At 35.7% G+C, this 23,054-nt stretch overlaps 2 protein-coding genes across 2 annotated transcripts; both read left to right on the top strand.

Annotated features, from left to right (window-relative positions):
* Positions 1–3,253: 3,253 nt before the first annotated feature.
* On the top strand, positions 3,254–6,555 carry LOC116138749 (receptor-like protein 33). Its single transcript, XM_031424434.1, has 2 exons — positions 3,254–5,067; positions 6,515–6,555. The coding sequence occupies exons 1-2, from the start codon at positions 3,362–3,364 to the stop codon at positions 6,534–6,536; spliced, it is 1,728 nt and encodes a 575-aa protein (XP_031280294.1). The 5' UTR covers positions 3,254–3,361; the 3' UTR covers positions 6,537–6,555.
* A 4,424-nt stretch (positions 6,556–10,979) lies between these two features.
* Positions 10,980–11,663, top strand: LOC116138709 (receptor-like protein 19). Its single transcript, XM_031424393.1, has one exon. It carries the CDS (start codon positions 10,980–10,982, stop codon positions 11,661–11,663), a length of 684 nt encoding a protein of 227 aa, XP_031280253.1.
* Positions 11,664–23,054: the final 11,391 nt, after the last annotated feature.

Here is a 23,054-nt window from a genome sequence, read left to right as displayed (position 1 = left end):
ATTTGGATGCTGTGAAGTACTTAATTGCCAACCCAAGTGGCGTCGCTTATGGTGAACATGTCACATGCGAACAGGGAATATTGGGTTTATAATGATATCCGTCGTCCGTAGATGACGGTTTAGGACTTTGTTGTTGAACTTATTTTCGGTTGTTAGTCTTTATTGATTCTGTTGACATATAAGATATTTTTATATTTACTGTCTTCGTATTGATAACTGAATATTGGGGTACAGTCATTTTGAGGGATGATTATTAATAGCTTTGTATTATTAATTTAGATATATATTAATGTTGTATTTTTAAATATATATTAGTAGTTGAACAACTAGGAGAAATTGTTTTTAATTAAACCCATAAAAATTACCAAACAACTAATTAATATTATTTAAATATGAATTGAAAAGTTCAATAATTATCAAAAACACCCCTGCGTTCAGCTAACCGATGGCGCGAGTGGCGTGGGAATAAGGTGACACACAAGGCGCAGGCGCGCAGCACATTATTAAATGCAAACAATTTTTTTCTGACACATCTATTGATATTATAATAAATAAACAAGTCTCCACCAAATGCAAACACTTTTTCAGAAAATTTAAATACAACTCCACCAACTTTTGTCAGAAAACTTTTTTCAAAAGTGTTAAATACCGAAACAAACGCAACCTTAGTCATTTAAGTTTTTAAGGTGTTTAATAATCTCGAAAATTAGTTTATGTGTGTAAAAGTTAGTCCAGATATCTAGTTACCAAAAAAAAAAAAAAAATAAATGTTAATAATAAATTACACATGTTAATTGATTTACATTACTAGATGGAGATAATAAGCTATTTACTTTGACGAATCTTACGTACTGATTCTTTTTTTTCGTATTAAACTAAAGTCTTGACTCTTGACATATTCAATATAGAAAGTAGAGGAAGGTATATCTTAATAATGAAATAAACAACTTCAAAATTAAGGATTGCATGATAATATAATAGGCCGTTTACTTTGACGACCTTACCTACTCATTCTTTGTCCTATTACACAAAAGTCTTCATTATATATACTCAATATGGAAAAGTAGAGAAAGACTCTTAACAATAAATAAATCTCTATTATTTTAATCAATTAGCAAATAGAAGAAACTTTGAATTCATAAATAAATTAAATGATATAAAGAACTTTAAAACAAAAATACTTCAACAGAAGTATGGTCAAAGAAAAATTAATACACTATATTTTTTTTTTGGTGACTCGGTGTCCAGATCAGCTTTATGTAAACTGTCCACTTAGTGAGACTCGAACACAAGATCACTGAGTAAGCTGGATTTTGACCATCTAGGCCACAGCCAAATATTCTTAAACTAAATTACTATGAAGAGCAAAAATTTCATCCAATAAAATCTTATCCACCCTGTACCATTCCTCCAATTCCTCGTCAGTTTGTTTATCTCTGGCAGCAAACAGCATCGACCTTTGAAGTCTCTGAGTTGCCCCCCCTCCACTCCACATCAAAGATTAAAGTCTGGGAAACTCCTAGTGGTGGTTTGATTTCCTGGTTTGACTTCAAAAACCAGAACCTTAGGGTACTGCTCACAAGTCTTTCGCACACAAGAGGGAAAAAGAGGAATGAATCTTTAGAATAAACACACAAGTAGAAAATTATATGGAGAAATTTATCAAACCTATTTAGTCACATTCATGACCCTTTTCCTGGAAATTTTATTGTGAATCCATCAGTATGTGTGCGGCAAACATACTTAAATTTCGTGGAAAAGGGCCACCAGTTTGACTAAGCAAACCTTAGGGACCGTTGAATTTTTAGTCTTCATGGTCACCATGCTCGCGGTCAAAGGAACTGTAAGTTCGTATTAATGTGATTGACTGTGTACCCTCCTATATACGTCATATAACAAGTTTTTATCATTCTTCAAGTTTAAATCTATCATTACAGGTGAGAGTTTTAGAGAAATTCTGACAAGGAAAATTGAACGTACTTTTTATTTATTGTTATCAATGGAAGTCTACTCTTATTCAGGCTTTTCTTGGTGCTCCTTTTAGCAATTTTCTTGGCACCATATGGTTTTGGTTTCTGGCAATGTCAGAGCAGTCAGCAATCGTTGTTACTCCAAATGAAGAACAGCCTCGTGTTCAATTCTACTTCATCTGTAAATCTGGCGCAGTGGGATCAAAACACAGATTGTTGTAATTGGGTGGTGTGGATTGTGATGAGGCTGGACATGTTATTGTCTCAACTTGAGCAATGAATCAGTCTCCGTGGATGAGAATGCGACTGGTCTATTCGCTCTTCAGAATCTGAGTAGCCTAAATTTGGCTTATAATGATTCAATGCAATTCAAATTCCGTCCAGGTTGGCCAATCTCACAAACTTGACTTACTGAATCTTTCTAATGCTGGCTTCGCAGGACAGATTCCCAGTTCATTTCAGGCTGACAAAGTTGTTACACTTGATTTGCAAGTCTTACCTTCGTGGAGATCTCTCTTTGAACTCGAGAACCCAAACTTAAGAGTGCTGGTTCAAAATCCACAGAGCTCAGAGAACTGTATCTTGATGGTGTAAATATATCACCTCTGGAAAGAATGGTGCCCAGCATATCATTTCGCTGCCTAATCTGAGTGTTTTGGCTTATCTTCTGTTTTCTTTCAGGCCCTATAGATTCTTCCTCACAAATCTGCTGCCACTCTCAGCAATTAATTTGGACAGTAATAACCTTCGTTCCCGTTCCAGAATTTTTGGCTGATTTCCTCAATTTGACCTCTTTGAGTCTCAGTAATTGCGGCTTGTATGGAGCAGTTCCAGAGAAATTATTCCAGATAACACACTAGAGACTCTCGACTTTCATAAAGAGTTTCTTCAGGGTTTTTTGCCAGACTTTCCTCAGAATCTTTCTCTTCAGTCCCTGGTGCTCCATGACACAAATTTCTCAGGGACACTACCAGATTCTGTAGGCAACCTCAAAAATTTGTCAAGAATGGGCTATCATTGCAATTTTACAGGACAATTCCCACTTCAATGGCTACCTCACCCAATGTTTATTGGACCTGTCATCTAACTTTCAGTGGTCCATCCATCCTTTCACATGTCCAAAATCTCACTTACCTAGATCTCTCTAATAATCTGTTGACTGATGCGATCCCATCCAGTTGGGAACAGCTTCAGAATCTTTCTTATTTTGACCTTGAGGTTCAACTCCCTTAATGGTAGTATTCCCTCGTCTCTGTTTGCAATCCCATCATTGCAGAAGCTTCTGCTTGCCAACAACCGATTCAGGGGCCAATTCCTGAATTTTAGATGCCTCCTCCTCTCAGTTGGATACCCTAGATTTGAGTGGCAATAGATTAGAAGGGCCTATTCCTATGTCAATTTTTGAACTTAAAAACCGTCATATCCTCTTACTTTCTTCCAACAAGTTAAATGGCACTGTACAGCAAGATATGCTTCAAAAGCTTGGTAATCTAACTAGCCTTGATCTTTCGTACAACAGCTTGGCAGTAAATTCTAGTAGTAGCGGTTCTTTCCCTCCCCAGATTAGCACATTGAAATTGGCCTCTTGCAACCTGAACGTAATTCCTAATCTAAAGAACCAATCGAACTTATATCAGTTAGATCTTTCCGACAACAAAATTTCTGGGGAAATACCTAACTGGATTTGGGCAGTTGGTAATGGGAAACTCATAAATCTAAATTTCTCATATAATCTCCTGGTGGGTCTGCAAGAACCTTATTCTGTTTCTGACCTGAGTGCTCTTGACTTACATTCCAACCTTCTTCAAGGAAAGATACCAAAACTACCACCAAATGCTGTGTATGTGGATTACTCAAATAACTCTTTCACTTCAATTCCAGCTGACATCGGTAATTTCCTCTCTATCACTGTGTTTTTTTCCCTTTCAGACAATAGCCTTACTGGAGTTATCCCTGAATCAATATGTAATGCTACATTTCTTCAAGTTCTTGACTTATCAGACAATAATTTAAGTGGCAGGATACCGCCGTGTTTAATTGAAAGCAGCTATAAGCTTGGTGTACTGAACTTGAGGAGAAATAGTCTTCATGGCATTATTTCTGGTACATTTCCTGAAAATTGTACACTACAAACGGTCGATCTGAGTGATAATCAGCTAGAAGGAATGGTTCCAAAATCTCTGGCCAATTGTGCAAAGCTGGAGATTTTAAATATTGGGAACAACCAATTCAGCGACACATTTCCGTGCTGGTTAAACAATGTCTTCAGTTTGCACATCCTAGTTCTACGATCCAACAAATTTCACGGGGAAATTGATTGTCCAGAGTTGAAAGGCTCCTGGCCAATGCTTCAAATTTTCGACCTAGCTTCCAACAGATTTAGTGGAAGACTACCTCAAAAATACTTGACGACCTGGGTGGCAATGATGGCTGACAGTGCCCAATCAGAGCTCAAACACCTCCAGTTTGAGATCCTGGCACTAAGCTCATTATACTACCAGGATGAAGTGACAGTTACCAGCAAAGGTCTACAGATGGAGCTAGTGAAGATCCTAACTGTATTTACCTCCATTGACTTGTCATGCAATAATTTTCAAGGGCCAATACCAGCAGAGATAGGGCTATTAAAATCACTCCATATTCTCAACTTGTCTTACAATGCTTTCACAGGCCCACTCCCATCACCTGTAGAAAACATGAGACAACTAGAGTCCTTGGACCTCTCAGTGAACAACCTGACCGGGGTAATCCCTGCACAGCTTGCAAGCCTAAATTTCCTGTCGTTCTTGAATGTGTCGTATAATCACTTCGTTGGAAAGATCCCGACAGGGACTCAACTCCAATCATTTTTATCAACTTCTTTTGAAGGCAATAAAGGATTATGTGGGCCACCTTTGACAACTGATTGCACAAACTCCAGCATGTTACCACCTCCACCACCAGCTTCACCAAACAGTGAAATTGATTGGCTGTTTATAATGATGGCAATTGGTTTCGCGGTAGGCTTTGGAGCCGTTGTTGCACCCCTGATGTTTTCCAAGAAGGTAAACAAATGGTATGACGATTGCATCAGCAAGTATAAGGTGAAATTTGTCAGGTAAAATGAAGCATATTAGTTTATAATTTGGAGTTCTGTTTCATGTATAAGTCCTTTATTTCATGTTTATTGTTTAATTAAGATCAGGATTTCATTTGTTATTGCTTTTTAGAGGATTAAAAATTATTAGAATTCTATGTTTTTTATGATTTGATTTCATGAGCTCAGAAATAAAGCCTCTTGCATTATAGTTTTGGGCTTTATGGAATAAACTTTTGGTTTTCCTTATTAATTTGACACTTTTATCTCTTAACCATCTTAGTTATCCTCCTTAGGACTATCTGTCTTGTCTATCCATCTCCCCACTTCTTGATTTTCTACTATATTCGCTATTCATGTGATAGTTATCTGAGATCAATTAATCAAACATAATCCTATTGATGATGCGAAAAACTGGATCACCAAATGAGATGTGGGTTAACCTAACCATCCTTAAAAATAGGGAGCAATTTATCGTCCTTAAGGACGAGACATCATTCATTCTTGCCAGCCTAATCCCCTCCATACTCAGCGACATAAGTTTCAAGATTTCAGAACACACAATAAGATGCTACTGATAGCAAAAGAATGATAATCCTTATGTGAACATAAGGTTCGACAAATTAGCAAGAACAAAACTTAATTCTTGTCATTAATTTTAACTATACGTTTCTTGAGTCTTGTGTGGAAAAGATGGTTGATTAAGAAAAAAAACCTAGTCAAACCTCAAATAAATCCGATTTCATATGATGATTAAGCAAATTCTGATGTGATAGATTGTTCATTTGGATGAAAAAAAGATGTTGAAAGGGTGGCTTAAATACCGAGTGTATACTACAAAAACTATGTGAACATTGAAATTGGTCTGTGGCTTATACAATTTCTGACCATATTCATCACATATTGTATGAGAAAGTTTGGATTATGTTTGGAGTAAAAATGGTGTTTCGCGTCTCTCAAATTATTGTGTGTTTTGTTTTCTAGTCACCAAGAAGCCCAGAATATTGTAGATGATAAAACATGCCAAAACAAATTAAAGTTGAAAGATGAAACATTTCGATGTCGACCAACAAACAGTTAAGGAACGCCTATGCACAAATTATTACGTGAAGGTTCATGTATATACGCCATTCTATATAAAGTCACCAGACGGGCATTATCATTTCTTCAAGTTTCAATTGTGTGTTTCCAATGAAAGTTCAACTAGCAACATCGTTTTTCTTGTTATCCATTACTGCAAATTTTATTGGTATCCATATGGTATTGGCTCCTGGCTAATGTCAGAGCGATCAGCATCTTTTTTCCCAGGTAATGAAGGATTACGTGACCCTCCTTTGTCAAAACAATGCTCAAATTTAAATTCAAGTATTTTACTCCTTGATACATCTTGGAACCATGAAATTGACTTCTGGAATTTTCAATTTCTTCAACTTATTTTCACTCGTACTTGGCATTTTGTAGTTTTCAGTTGCCAGGCCATGCCGAATTAACCATTTGTTGCGGCTCCTAAATCAATTCTATCGGGCGCCAAAAGAAGAGAACGTTTCCATTAGTTTTTTTTTACACCATTCTATATAAAAAGTCACCTCAATTTACTATTTCTTCAAGTTCAGTTACATATATAAATTTATTTCCAATGGAAGCACTGTTCTCTGTTGGATATGGCTCATAATTTGCTAATATTTGGGGCCGGGTTGGGTTAGATCTAGTAAACCCAAATGGGATTAGGTTTTCTATTACATGTATTTTGTAATAGTGAAAAACCTAAGGAGAGAAGAAAACAGAGAGCAAGAGTGAACTACCGTCAACTACCTTGTATTTGCTGCAGCTTTATGATCTCAATAAAAATACTATATTTGAATGTTGAATATAGTTCGTTTATTGGAATGCACCAACGTAACTCATGTGCCTTCTTTACCTTTTTTACTTTTATTATTGTGTGTGTTTTGGTTGTGGTTTCAACACTGTCAACATTGTTTTTCTTGATATCAATAAATTTGCCGATTGAATTTTTTGCAATACTTGACTACCAAGTGCCAAATCTGCCAGGGTTCACCTTGTTTTAGCCGTTCTCTTTCAGGCTCGCATTAGATAATGTATATTCTATCCTTTGAAGATTCAATTCTTAATTTCAGCAACTCACTGCCTTCAGCTCCAGATTCCACGGAAATTAATTGGCAGTTTATAGTGATGACAACTGGGTTTGCAATAGACTTTGGAGCAGTTGTTGCATCCTTGTGTTTTTCCTATAAAGTAAACAAATGGTAGGACAATTGGCATCAACAAATTTCTGAGTTGAAATTTGACATTTGAAATAAAGAAATGTTACCTTACATTTACCATTTGGGAAGTTGGAACCATTAATTAAGACTTTCGAAAGTCTCTCCTACCTATATTTTATGGGCAACCAATTTGGGACTATCGAAATGTTAAAGAGTGATATTTTGCTGGAAACTGATTTGCAATTCAAGTTTGTATTTTTGGAGCCAAGTTAGAGTATGGTAAAGGCTGTCTGTCAATGCTGGATTTTGGTTGATTTTTTTGAATGTATTATGTGATGTTTTTAGGTGACGACAGCCGGTGATTAAGGCGAATATATGTCATTGTAAATTTGTATTAGTTAGGGTTGTTTAGAATGCATTGTATTTGCAAAAAGTTCTCACTGTAGAGTGGTTGTAACAGTGAAGAAACTTGTGTTTATATTCCCCTGTTAATGAACGAAAACAGAGCAGACATGAACTGAAAAATTTCTCTCTTTTCAACTCTCTTTCATGCATGTTAACCTTCTTTCTCTTAGCATAACCAGACTCAAAAACCTACACGAAAGTCTCCGGACGTGTGTGAAAATTTAGCTAAATCTTGCTTTTCGTAATTGCTTTAATTTTCTACCGTTCTTTTCACGTCATGTTTGGATGAATTCTATTGGAATTTGAACAATCTTATAGCAAAATCAAATAACTGTAGGAAGTTATTATAGGGTCTGTTATCTGCTGACCATCCATTTTCCTTGAATTTCTCCGCTTCTGCTGCTTGATTTATCAACCTCCCTCCATACTTCGATTGCCATGTCGCCAAGCTTGAACCATTTTTTATTGGCCATAAGCTGGACTTATAAAACTTAATGGTCATCTTCAAGTGCCTTCATCCTCCTACATAAAGTCACCACAAAGTTTCAACACAACAAGTTTCAGTCTACTCTTGTCATGGCTTTTCTTCATACTTATTTTAGCAAATTCCGTTGTATCTGTTGGTTTCAGCCGAAGAACATTAAGAGAGAGAGAGAGAGAGAGAGAGAGAGCACCCCAAATGTTTACAAAAAGGTTCTGAACTTTTTATTAAAAAAGACCATATATAACTCATATCCACTCTCTACTAATTACACCAACTACAGCAGAAGTTACAGCTTTCAAATTCAAATTTCAACACTAACATTACAGTAAACTTACTTCTAATTAACTTACTTAAATACCCTTTAAACTGAACGAAATAGAGACAACAACAAGAACAAAATATAATAGTAAAACAAATCAAACAGTAAATAAAGAAAATAATACGCGCGATTTACCCTGGTTCACCCAATGTGGGCTACGTCCAGCTGAGTAAATATTATTACAATATGCCTCACCTCTCTCGTTTACAATGAATGAATTGCTCTCTCACACATAACAAGAGAAAAGTATGTTTATATACTAGGTTTAAGAGATTAAACCTAGTTTTACAAGGATTCCTATTCCTAAGCCCAACCCAAAAAGGAATTAGTAACTTAAAAGAAATCCTACAGCGGTTGTACATGGAAAAACCCAAAACCATTAATGCTGAAGTAGTCGACAACTCCAACATAAACAACAAGATAACCAATTACACAAAAACTCTCCCATGCACGATAAGCCATTGCTGCATGAAACATTATGCATTTTCCAAAAACATAATCCTGCAGACTTGAGCATTTGATGCATTTCCAGCAAAGCATCACTGCATCAACACTCCCCCTTGATGCATTTGCTGGAGACACCAAGTTTGAGTCTAAGTTCCTCAAACTTGGCTTTAGGCAAACTCTTAGTCATGATATCTGCAATCTGATCCACACCCCGGCAGTGCATCAAAGTCACTTTCCCATCATTTTTAGCCTCCCTAACTGCATGAAATTTAATCTTAATATGTTTGGTCCTACCGTGGAGAACTAGATTCTTTGCCATTACCACTGCTGATTGATTATCACACAATATTGGTGTTGGCCTAACTTGTTCCTGCTTCAAATCAGATAGGATTTTTCTGAACCAAGCAGCTTGGTTCACTGCTGCTACGGCAGAAATTTACCCTGCCTCTGCAATGGACTTAGCCACCGAGTCTTGCTTCTTCGACAACCAACCAATGGCACCTTTATTGATGTAAAACACATACCCAGAGGTACTTTTCATGTCATCTAAGGAACCTACCCAGTCACTGTCTGTGTATCCCTACAGAAACAATTTTTCTACTCTCTTAAACCAAATGCCCAGGTTTGAAGTTCCTTTCACATACCTTAACACCCTCTTTGCTGCCTTATAGTGAGATTCACTTGGACAACTCATAAATCTGGAGAGGTAACTCACTGCAAACATCAGGTGTGGACGTGTGGCTGTCAAGTACAGCAAGCATCCTACCAGACCTCTAAACATACTCTCATCCACTCCTTTTTCACCATCATTTTTGCTCAGCTTCAGGTTAGAGACTAAGGGTGTATCTGCAAGTTTACAATTCTCCATCCCAAACTTTATGAGGATTTCATTTGCATACTTTTCCTGATGCACAAATATTCCACTTTTGGACTGAAAAATCTGCATACCAAGAAAATATGACATCTCCCCCAAATCTGTCATCTCAAATTAAGATTGCATGGATTGCTTAAACATCTTCAATTGGTCCGAATTGCTCCCTGTCATCAGCAGGTCATCCACATACAATGACACAACAATTAAATCACCTTCAGCTTCTTTAACATAAAGGATATGTTCATTTGGACTTCTTACATAGCCTAGGCTGTTAAGGTAATCGTTTATGCGGCTATACCAGGCCCTAGGTGCCTATTTTAGACCATACAATGCCTTCTCCAGCATGTACACCTTGCTTTCTTCACCCTTCACTTAGTAGCCTTCGGGTTGGTCCACAAAAATCTCCTCTTCCAAGCAGCCATTTAGGAAGGTAGATTTGACATCAAGTTGGAAAATTTTCCAACTAAATTGGGCCGCCATGGCTATGATCATCCTTATAGTGTCATGTCTTGCTACCGGAGCAAATGTATCAGTGTAATCCACCCCTTGCTACTGTGCAAATCCTTTTGCCACGAGCCTAGCCTTGTGTTTATGGATTGTACCATTCGGATTGAGTTTTAATTTATAAATCCATTTTACCTGAATAATTCTCATGTTTTCAAGTCTTTCAACTAACCTCCATGTGTTGTTCTTCTCAATCATGGAAATCTCCTTCTGCATAGCATTCTTCCAAGCATCTGATCCAGTAGCTTCAGCATACGTTTTAGGTTCTAACATAGCCACATTGCACCTTGCATAAACATCAGCCAAGGTCCTGGTTCCACGAACTGCAGGTTCTTCATCTGCTGGTACTTCATCTTCTTCAGTTTCAAGTTCATCTAGAGCATTACAAACGCTAGATCTCAATGGAAATCATCTACAAGGATGGTTCCAAAATCTCTGGCTAATTGCACAATGTTGGAGGTTTTGAACCTTGGTAGCAACCAAATAAATGATACATTCCCATGTCAGTTAAAGAATATTTCCAGCTTGCGCGTTCTAGTCCTGCGATCAAATAGGTTTTATGGGAACATCAGTTGTCAAGAGATTAATGGAGCCTGGCCAAAGCTTCAGATTGTCGAATTAGCTATCAACAACTTTAATGGAACAATACCAGGAAAGTACTTAACCTGGAAAGCAATGATGGCTGATGAAGATGAAGCACAGTCACAAATCAAACACCTTCAATTTCAGTTCCTGACATTCGGCCAATTGTACTACCAAGATGCAGTAACAGTTACCAGCAAAGGTCTGGAGCTGGAGCTAGTGAAGATATTAATATTATTCACCTCCATTGACTTGTCAAACAACAATTTTGAAGGGCCAATGCCAGAAGAGATCGGACTATTGAAATCCCTCCATCTTCTCAACTTGTCACATAATGCTCTCACAAGCCCAATCCCATCATCCATAGGGAACTTACTACAACTGGAGTCCTTGGACCTATCAGCTAACCAGCTGAATGGGGTGATCCCTATACAGCTTGCAAGCCTTAGTTTCATTTCAGTCCTGAATCTCTCAAACAATCACTTTGCGGGAAGGATCCCATCAGGTACTCAGCTCCAAACATTTTCAGCATCTTCTTTTGCAGGTAATGAAGGATTATATGGCCCTCCTTTGACAAATAATTACACAACAAATTCCAGCATGTTACTACCTCCACCACCAGCTTCACCAAACAGTGAAATTGATTGGCTGTTTATAACGAGGGAGATTGGATTCGCGGTGGGCTTTGGAGCTGTCGTTGCACCCTTGATGTTTTCCAAGAAGGTAAACAAATGGTATGATGATTTCATCAGCAAGTATAAGGTGAAATTTATCAGGTAAAATGAAGGATATTAGTACATAATTTGGAGTTCTGTTTCATTTATAAGTTCTTTATTTCATGTTTATTGTTTAATTAAGATTAGGATTTCATTTGTTATTGCCATTAGAATTATTAGAATTTCAAGTTGTTTATGATTTGATTTCATGAGCTTAGAAATAAAGCCTCTTGCAATTTAGTTTTGGGCTTTAATTATGGTTCTCCTTAATTGATTTGACACTTTTATCTCTTAACCATCTTAGTTATCTTCGTTTGGTCTACCTGTCTTGTCTATCCATCTCCCTATTTCTTAATTTTCTAACTATATTCGCTATTCATGTGATAGTTATCTAAGATCAATTAATCAAATGTAATCCTATTGATGATGCGAAAAACTGGATCACCAAATGAGATGTGGGTTAAACTAACCCACATTAAAACAGGGAACTATTTATAAACCTTAAGAACTGCGACATCATTAATTCTTGCCAGCCTAATCCCCTCCATACTCAGCGACATAATTTTCCATATTTCAGAAACATAGAACGAGATGCTACTTGATGTGGCATAGAGGTGCCATAGAGATCGGTCCCGAGACTAGCCCGGGCCTTAGGGAAGGGTGATCGGGCCCAAGACGGTCCTTCCTCCCAGGCTCAGGCCCAATTAATTTCAAAAGACCCCTAACAAATAATCAAAACCTACTATAATATATAAATTGCATAATAAATTTAGGAGTTAAAAATGTAATTTGTTTATACAAGCCAGGCCCTGGCTTGGCATCAGTTCGGGCCCTCACAAAAGTGACGGGCCCAAGATAGTCCTAGCCAATTTGGGTTTGGTCTCTCCCAATTTGGGACCGCGCCCGTTTGCCCACCTTTAATATAGCAACCCTATATTATGTAGAAGAGTAATGCTACAGCCACCGACGGTAATACACCGAATTTGTGTACCGAATGACGTGATAAAATCCTGACCGTTGATTAATATTAAGTTAAAATTAATCAACGGTCAGGATTTTACTACATCATTCGGTACACTACTGTCGATGACTTGTTAATATTAATCAATGTTTAGGATTTTACCATGTCATTCGGTGTACTACCGTCGGTGACTATATTATTTTCCTATATAAAATTAGTTTTCACATGCTTCAAATGGGGTAGAGTATACGTAGGCCTCAGAAACTTACTCAACGGCCCAAATAAAGACCCAACAAAGCAAAGCTTCATGAATTGTGATGTAAAATATTGAATTTATTCTCGAGTGGACAATAACAAATACCAGCTACTGGGTGGTGAATTATCCAGAGAAAATCTTCCGTGACTCAGGTTGGTCAATGGTCAATGAATTCCATTATTCCCCCTCCATCAGATCCTCGCACTTAAACAACACCATTACTATATTTTCAGGAATATTTCCAATTACCGTCTGTTAACTCTAGGATATCATCTAAATTAGAGTCTGCACCAAATCATTACAGATAATCACGAACCTTGCCTGTTGTATGGTGTAAATTATTCATCAAATTCTTTTCAATATTCTTGCTGTAAGTGATTATGAAAGGAATTTGGCATTTAACTGACAAAAAGTCAAGGTCTACGGTATATGTTCTACGAACGTCTGTGAAAATCTAACAAAATGTTGCTTTCCTAAATTTCCTTGTCTATCGTTCCTTTCACGTTACAAGTTTCAGTCATGAGAATTTGCTTATTAATTAGTTTTCAATGAGAAGTCTACATGATTCTGGTTTCTGGTCTCCGTCAAAGAGATCAGCAATTCGTTGTTACTCCAAATGAAGGCAACCTCGTATTCAGCTCCACTTCATTGGTACGTCTTGTACAGTGGAGTCAAAGCACAGATTGCAGCACTTGGAGCGGTGTAGATTACGATGCAGCTGGCCCTGTGATTGGTCTTGACTTGAGCAATCGAATCAGTCTCTTGTGGAATTGAGAATGTAGCTGAACTTTTCGGTCTTAAGTATCTGCAGTGCCTAAATTTAGCTTTTAATCAGTTCAACGCGGCTCTAATTCCATCCCGTCTAGGCAATCTCACATACTATGTCAACTTCTTAGCTGTATGCTACATGGTTGCTTTCAGGATTTACTCAAAAGTACCAGCAAACTTTGTATGGGCTAAAACTTGGAGGGCTTGAGAATCTAGTAGATGGCCCAAATAAAGGTCCAACAAAGAGAAGGATCTTAAAGATTTAAGCCATATCTGAAACCTTGCAATCACGCCTCTTCTGATCCCCGGACTAAAATACAAAATTTGCAGGAAAGTCTCCAATCACCTTTTGTCACCTTAGGATTTTATCTAAATTAGATTTTACACCAATGACCGAACTGTAACAAGATGTTTAAAACTCGCTTATATAGGCTTTGCCATCTGATATGTTACCGGTATATTCATTGCCTAAGAAACTCACCCCTATATATATTTCTCTTATTACATATAGCTAGCCTCAATCTATGAAGACAATATTCATGATTCTTACCTCTTGTATGGTGTAAGTTACTGATCAAATTCTCTTCAAGTTTCTAACTTAGCTAAACAGAAATAGGAACCATAACGGAAAAAGAGTTCATGGAATCTGGAGGCGGACACAATGATTATGGCCGAAATGCATATACTAATTCAGAAAAAGTTGTTTTAATGAAAGGTAAATCAGAAATGCAGCCATGCTGCTATATGTGACTGTCATGGCATCAAACAATGCTGTATATTTCTGTATGTCAAATTAAAATGGAGGGTGAACAAGTGTAACACTCACAATATGTCCAAGGTCTAAAACTGATGGATATTGGTTCAGCTACTTCAGTAAATTATAGAAATACTTATTATGAATTTGGCTGTTGACTGATCAGAAGATGCAAGTGTAGGATGGAAACCCTTATAATCAATTTGCAGGAATTTACTAATCTATTCTAGAATTTTATTTTGAACTCAATTCTTTTGCCTTTATAATCAGAAATGTTAGTGCAAATTTTGTTCTGTTATTGAATCAAAGGACTGGGTTCAAAGAATGAGTAAGGAGATTGTGCCATATTGAACGATTAAGGGGGACATTTTTAAGGAGGATGGGTCTCCTTTTGAGTAAGGAGATGGTCTTTTGGATAGGACAAATTAGCCTCATACAAGTTGTATCAGAAGCAAACCAAATTGTCTTCTGGGTCCCCTCTCAGATGGAATATATTGTCCAACTATCTTTTTCAAGTATAATTTATGGAGTCCGGATGGATCACTCTAGCCTTTTAGGAGTCTCATATGGGAAGCTATGGGGAATCTTGGCCTTTACCAAGGGGATAAGTCAGATAAATCTATAAAAGAAGTTTGAAAAAGACAACGATAACATGAACTCAGCCAAGATTGATGGAAACTAGTACAATTAAGTCTCGTTACCAACGCGTAATGGTCAATGAATTTGGCATGATTAGTGGGAAAAAGTTCGGTAGAAAATAACTCCTGAAATGGACATTCAACCCAATCTTTCAAGGCCAGCCTCCCAAATTTTCTTCGTCGCTAATAATCCCTCAAAGTCTATCTGCTAACCAGTGGTGCCCTATCCTTGACGCTATCTGCTAACCAGTGGTGCCTTATCCTTGACGCTCCATGAAACCAACATGCGACTCGTTTAATGCAAGTGGGTCATGAATCATGCTTTCTCTTTGTCTTCTTGTTGTTTCCCTTAATAATTCTTTGGCTATACGGCAAGGGCCTCAACAAGCAACCAAATGGATATCAAACTCCATCTAATTTGTTTAATTTATCCTTAATATTATGTTAGATTCTCCTCGTTCACACATGAAGAAGCAATTGTTATCATTTGAAGACTTAAATTTAAAAAAGATTTTGCATTAATCTTAAAGGGTTAGATTCAGTTTTCTAGAAACAAGAAGTTATGGCAGACAAGTGGAATTTTACCAATCTCCACTGGCTTCTCCAACCCAGATTCTTCAACATTTTAGACTCTTTAACCCCTGACTATTTGTGCCCGTTATAATCCCACATAAAATGACTGTTGAGATGGAAAATAATGGATTCCAGGAAAGAGTTTGGTATCCAATGTTTCAGAGTTTAGTAATTACTAGAGTAAATAACAAAATGGTCGTATGTGACTATAAGTCGAGTAAACTATCAATGGCGAAATTATATTTCTACCTAACATGGAGCCAGACTTCCAGAAATAATTCATCAAGTCTACTGGAAACAATGGGAGGTGGGTCCAATTATTTAAGACTGAGTACTAATTTCTAGCTTACATGAAATAAGTCGTTAGCATGTCTTATAAACCTATCTTTCTCTTTAAATGGCAATCAAAATTCAAATGTTGACTGTTTACAGGGTCTGGTAAACCCCATCAAGTTTCACCATGAGACATTTCAATTCAATCTTCTTCAGAGTTTTTGTCTGTTTGTAAACTTGAATTGAAGGATCCATGAAACTTAAGGTGAAATTTCTGAAACTTTTACCAAAATTCATTAGCAGTATAATGGCGGTGTGATATAAAGTTTTTCTTTGGATAAAAACGATGAAGCATTTGTTTAACGAAATTGAAAAGAAAACGAATGACCTTTTCAACATCCAAGCATTTCCAAGGTCCAACATGACCGCAGGCTGACAAAGAATTCACACCAAGTTTTAGAATAAAATTTTGAGTAGACGACATTTTGCATCTAAATAATAGCGTCCAGCTTTTAAAATATTATTTTATTATTTATATTTATATTTTAAGTTCTCTTTTTTAATCATCACTCGTTGAAACCCTTCAAATCATACTCTCATCGATCATGTCAATCACAAGCAATCGAACAGTTAAGATTTATGTAATTGCCCCTCCCAAATCAAATTCTGATAAATTTCAGTCACCAAAATTTAACCTTTCATTACCAAAAGATTTATCGATCTTCTATCTTCAAAAGTCCTATTGAGTTTGTTTTCTGTTGGGTGCATTTTCTTCCATATTTCTACCCATATTCCCAAAATATTGTTTGGCACATTATTTGAGAAATATTAGTATATTTTTTAATTACTTTTAGTCCTTTTAAGTTTATTAATTTCATAAATACCTCCAAGAAAAAAGTTTAAAAATTAACAAAAACGCTTCCACCCACCCATACTTACTAGAATCCGACAACCACCATTGGTGGTAACTGAAATCTGTCACAACGGTCTATACTACAATTAGAATTGGCTGGTAATTCATCAATCTGGCATTTTCCGGCCACATCCGACCATAAAAAATGGTCGTCATTGTCAGTCAACGACAGCCATATCTTTGGCCGTAGCTGACTGCCAAAGATGGACTTTTGCGGTCGTCAACGGTCATATCTGGCAGTAGAGCTAACCTTTTTCAGCCAGATTCGTGGTGGATCTAGTCGAAAAATATCATATCGACGACATACCTGCCAGATCTGACCGGTATGTATTGTAACACAATTTTTTAACCAGATTCCGACGATGGTGACAGAAATCTGATATTGCTTGTGGTGGGGGTGTTTTTATCATTTTATAAAAAATTTATATATTAAAATGTTTAATTAAATTAATAAACTTATAGAGTTTTTTTATAAATTTTTAAATTTTCCCTTCTAACACTCCCAATTTAACTATTCAATATTCAAATTCACCGTTTATTTAAAAAATACGCAGGTGAAAAAGTAATATGAAGCCTGAGAAAAAGTCGTTAACTTTCATTCATGTGACATAGACAGAGGTGCCCACTTCACAAGAATCGTAAGCACACCGTACAAAATCATAATCGACGATATAATATAATACCCTCATATTCAATTTTATGTGAAAGTCACTGTCTTCTTTTTCCCTTTCGGTTCAGTGGATAGACATCCAACACAGATCTTACTTCTTTCTCTTTTCTTCTTCTTTCTTTATTTTTACAGTCAAATTTCTAGATATATACTCACCGCTATTAATATCAATCATAACTTAAATATATATAAAAAAAATTAAATTAAATTAAGAGAAAATCAAACCCCTTTTGTTGGTATGTTTGACAATTATTTATAATTCTAAAAATATTTACCTTCTGAAATATCTATCAACTGTTAGGATCTCTTTCTAATAATTATTGGATGTTGACCTAAAACCCTGTACTGGGAGCGAAAATCTATGGCTCATTACTAATCATCATTCATTACAATATTGAAAAACTGGTGAGCGTTTGGTGTGATTTCTTTTATTAAATAAGAGGTTTCAAAATGAAGCTACCGCACACAAAAGTCTACAACATTATTTATTAAACAAAAAAGTCGACCATGGAGCAAAAAAAAGAACACACACAACTGTTGAGTCTTATAAAAGTGGGTTTTTTGTACAAAGTTAAATTAGACATTCCAAATCACTGACAGAAGGAACCCAACTCATAAACACAAACACTATATTCATAGGAGTAATACTAAACATACATCATTTTCATACAATATTTCCTATACATCATTATGTGGCAAGATATGATTGACTAATTTAAAATTAAAATTAAACTTTCACCCAATCACGTATTGCCATGTAATATTGTATAAAAAAGATTGTATGAGAATAATGTATGTATAGTATTATTCTATTCATAGTTGTACATAAATAGTAAAAACTTTTCAACATAATAAAATCCAACGCATTTCAATATAAAACCAAACTTCAACATCTCAACTACACCCAGATCAGCCCTTATAACACAACTAAAATAACTGAAAAATCGTTAATAACTAAAACAATATTACGCAAATAAACGAATAAACCAGAATATCGCTACGTGTTAGTAAAAGATATGCTAAAATAAAAATTAAAAATGCATAAAGAAATAAGAACAAAAAAAAAAAAAAAGGAGAAAAAGGAAAGACTTACTTGATCTTGAGCAAATTGACTTGACAATGAAAACAAAAGCAAAAGCAAAGAAAATGAAATGAGAGTGAGAGGGGAAGCGGGGTGGAGTATTTATAGATAAAAAACAATAAAAAATATCCAAAAGTTAGAAAAGCAGGTCGGGTGGATAAATGTAGATGTTAATGTGAATGCAAATTGAAATGAAATTTGTCTTATTTAGATGCTAGAATAGTGCGCACATTACGTTTTGATGTATTTGACTAACATGTTTATTCTCACGTGTCTCCCTCTCCAACGGCTCACTTCTCTCTTAAGGATGCTTTCACACGTGTTGTGAGTTAATTGCATCTTTCCCTAGGGTTTTAGTTGACTATTACCAAACTCACTCCTAAAACCAATTAAATGGTAATGCTCTGTAAACATATTAAATAAATTGTTTATAATTATTTAATATGTTTATGCATTTTTTAACACTATTGTTTCTACCATTTTAATTTTAGTTGACAGTTTCAACAAATCAATGAAATTGGTAAGATCAAGATAATTGACTGAAACTTCAGGGGTGATTAAGTATTTCTCTCCACGTGTTGTTCATCTTTCCAACAAACTTCCTTTTCTTTTATTTATTATATTAAACATCAGAATATTTATGGGAGGATAAGGTTACCCACTAGTTTGTATCCTTACTTTTATTAACTTTTGAATTGTGATAAAGACTCACGTGGCTTGATCTAACGGTACAAAATGAGGGGTAACCTTACCCACTATGATTAATACTTTATCTTATATATGTGTGGCATTGATGGAAGGCCATGTGAGGGATGAGATTTTATTAGATATTAGGCCGAATTACATTTTAACCCCAAAGTATCACGAGACAACTTTTACAAACCTTCGTATCACATTTTATTTTGTAATTTTTTTTTTTTAAATTTCAAGGAATTTGCATTTATGAAATTTAAGAAGAGATTTGTTAGCGTTTACTAGGCTTACTTTATTATTGGTTTAGTATGATATTTAGTAGGGTTGTGCAAAATTACCCTCTACCTAAACTGAACCCAATACTTGAAACGAATTGAACTAAAAAATTCGAGTACTCGAAAATCCGGTTTGGATTTAGATAATAGTTTAATAGGTATCCGAATATTCGGTTTGAGTACCAGTTCAATTGTAAAAATAAACCGGGTACCCAAACCGAACCACTTTAAATAAAAAAATAAAAAACCTGAAAATATAAGTTCTAAACAGCCGACTAAACAAAATTCCATCTTCTTCTTCTAGAATAGAATCTCAACTTCTCTAGGGGTCGCTTGAGAGTTTTTTTTTCACTGGTTTTAGGGGGTTTTTAATTAGATTGGTTTTGAGGTGTTTAAAAACTATTACTTGCCAGATTTTTTATGGACTGGTTTTGACTGGTTTAAAAAACCTCCAAAACCAGTGTAGTGTATTTTTGAGGAGTTTATAAAACACCCCAATTCGGGGTGTTTTGGCTGGTTTAAAAATTTTATCCCAAAAAACCCTTTTCCACTATTATTCATATACAATAATCCCTTTGCTGGTTTAAAAATTTCTTCAAATCCCATTCAATCTTCAACTTTTAGATGATTGTTACAATGCTTTTGAATCTTTTATCTTAGGATTTATAATCCTTCATTTTCGTAGGTGCTACTGCAACAGATGAAGAATCTAGCACAGATTGCTATTGATTCTCCATTTTCTTTTTCTTCTCCTTCTGTTCTTCATTATCTTCATTTGACATCTCTTCCAATTAAAATTCTACACAACTTGTTTTTATTAAAATGCACCAGCCAGCAGGTTACTGTAGGTATACGAATCAGATTTATGCAGTGGAATATAATCAAAAATATTTGATTCATAAACCTTTGAACCCAACGATCCTTATACCGATTTACATGGTTCATGCGCATAATTATATTAAATACAAATATAATATCATATCAGCGTTTGGAGGCTCTTTCAAATGGTTTTGATTGTGTTCGCTTTCACTCCAAGAAAGGAATGCACATGCGGCACGACATGCTATATAAAGGGTCGTGTCGTGGGCCCTTCGATTTGGTGGGCCAATGTGGCAAGACAAGACACAAATTTTTGCGGGCCTTAGCACGACATGATCCACCATCGGCTCTAATCATAGATTACTTCCCTTTGTTTTGGGGGTTTTATTGACTCCCTAAAGTATGATATAATAACAAAATCCCCCTGAGGTTTCTAAAATAACAACATTTTTCCTATTGTTAATTAATTGTTAGTGAACCATTAAAATTTACTCAGTTATGAGTTAACAAATATTACCAAATTACCATTGTACCGTTTAATTTAACACCTAAAACTTAACATTGAGGGGATTTCTGTTATTTCCAAAACTTTAGGGGGATATTGTTGTTTTATCATACCTTAGGGGGATTAAGAGATTACCCTTGTTTTTGCCTATTTGTAAGTTTAAAATGGGTTCCAAAAAAATAAATTTGAGAGCTATATTAAGGTTGGGCTAATGGCCCAACAATATTAGTAGACTAATTAAATTCTTATTTTAATTTTCAATATAAGAAATTGATTAATGCGATCACTTATGATTGTTATAGTTATGTCCGTTGGATTTTAATTATTTAAAATTAGATTGAAATTTAATGGAAGATTTCACATCATTATTTGACTTGGAATCGAAAGGACCTTTGGAGCTCATCTCGTAAAGCATTGAAGGCACCATTTAATTACTTAGTGTTTTTGCTTAAATCCATTAAATAAAGTAAAATATTTAGCTACAATATAATATTGAACTCATAATTTTATTAAATTATTCATTTTAAATTACTTAATGATTTCGCTTAAATCCAAAAAATGACACCAAATTAGTAAATAAATAGAAACAATTTCTTTAACATTTATTAATCATCAGATGATATGCTGATTGAATTGAAGGCTCTAAAGACGAAACAAAACGGCGAAGATCAATACAACTAAAACTAAAACTTGATTGAGGATCATAGATATAATGTGATATACCTAAAACAAGGTGGTTTACCAAAGATTTAGAAGGAAAGTATTAGTGATGGTAATTTTTATAATTTTCTAAAATGAAGAAGAATTAATTGATTACGTGTTGTGAGAAATCAATACGAGAGACAAATGAGCTTACGTTTACTAGGATACGTAAGCTCATTTGTCCCTTGTATTGATTTCCCATAAGACGTAATCAATTAATGTGATATTTGATATAAGGGTTATTCAACACAACGAGAGTGTCTTAGAATCTGGAATCATTTTTACTATAGGTATTAGATTAAGCGTCATTAGAAACTAGAATTGTTTCCGCTCTATTTATATACCGGGGTTATGGTGTTTGTACTTGTTTATATCGATAGTGGATTTCTCTCACCCATGGACGTAAGCAGGTTATGCCGAACAACGTAAATATCGTGTCTCTTTGTGTGGAGTGATTTTATTCCTATGTTATTCATCTCAAAAGTATGTTTTCTGCAGCGTGATCTCCTAACAGAAACTACCATCATGCTTCACGTCATCCATTAGTCTTGGTGAGCAGTCGCAAACTACCCAAATTGATATGTCTTTGACTGTCAGTCTTGCATGCATCGGCGATGACTCTAGTAACGTGATTTTGGTGACAATGGTGGTGATTGGCCAGTGATTGTCGTGGTTATAGTGGTTGGGGTAGAATGATAATTTATTTATTTATTTTAATTTAAATAATTACTAAATTATTAAATGATAAAAATTTAAATAAAATGTTTCAAAGGTAATATGGGAATTTTTATTTGAAACAGAGGCAAGGAATGAATTTCCACCCATCCCTTACCCTTGGAATGGGTATTCCTCTGTTAGGATCCCACATCGAGATCTCTCACCCACCAAGTGTGGTACTTAAGCCTAGGGGTTCTCCCACTTATCAGGTCGGTCTTTTGAGTTGCGCTCTCCCTTGAGCTTGAGTTCTAACATTAGTGCTTTTCCTTGAGAGTTGGGTTGCAGAAAAGGCTACCTATAGGCTAGATTAAGGTGCAATGGGCTCTCATTGGGAGAGAGTGCTACATCGAATAATCGATAGGTGAGTGAAGCCGCCCAAAAGGGGAAAGGGCTACCGTCAGGTTAGTGTCGATATAGTGAAAGCCGCCGTTGACGTCAGCTCTTGAAAGAGGGGGGGAGGGGGATGCAATGTTAGGATCCCACATCAGGATATCACACCCACCAAGTGTGGTACTTAAGGCTAGGGGTTCTCCCACCTATCAGGCTAGCCTTTTGAGTTGGACTCTCTCTTGGGTTTGAGTTCTAACATTTGAATGATAGGGTTTGGGATAAGATCTGTTTATATGAAGAACAGAGACCTCCAAGAACAAGAGACATAGAAATTAATTGACAAAATTCTTCAATGATAACCACAATCTAGATTTAGGCTATTATATAGCCTTACAACAAATGACTCCCAAAGGGACTCTTCTAGTCTAATTGCATGATAGAATAACTGTCATTCCTAATTTAAAAGATATCATAATTGTAAGATATCCTAAATGCCTAATTCTACTTATTGTATCCTTTTTGGATAT

The sequence above is a fragment of the Pistacia vera genome, unplaced genomic scaffold, assembly GCF_008641045.1.
Source record: "Pistacia vera cultivar Batoury unplaced genomic scaffold, PisVer_v2 Contig343, whole genome shotgun sequence".
Lineage (NCBI taxonomy): Eukaryota > Viridiplantae > Streptophyta > Magnoliopsida > Sapindales > Anacardiaceae > Pistacia > Pistacia vera.
The sequence above is the reverse complement of the archived record's forward strand: the minus strand, read 5'-3'. Positions and strand labels throughout refer to the sequence as shown.

Excerpts from the sequence above, each read along its gene's own strand:
- LOC116138749 (XM_031424434.1), top strand. The coding sequence starts at position 3,362 with ATGTCAATTTTTGAACTTAAAAACCGTCATATCCTCTTACTTTCTTCC. Across the intron at positions 5,068-6,514 it reads TATAAGGTGAAATTTGTCAG|TTGCCAGGCCATGCCGAATT; the intron begins GTAAAATGAAGC and ends TGTAGTTTTCAG.
- LOC116138709 (XM_031424393.1), top strand. The coding sequence starts at position 10,980 with ATGGCTGATGAAGATGAAGCACAGTCACAAATCAAACACCTTCAATTT.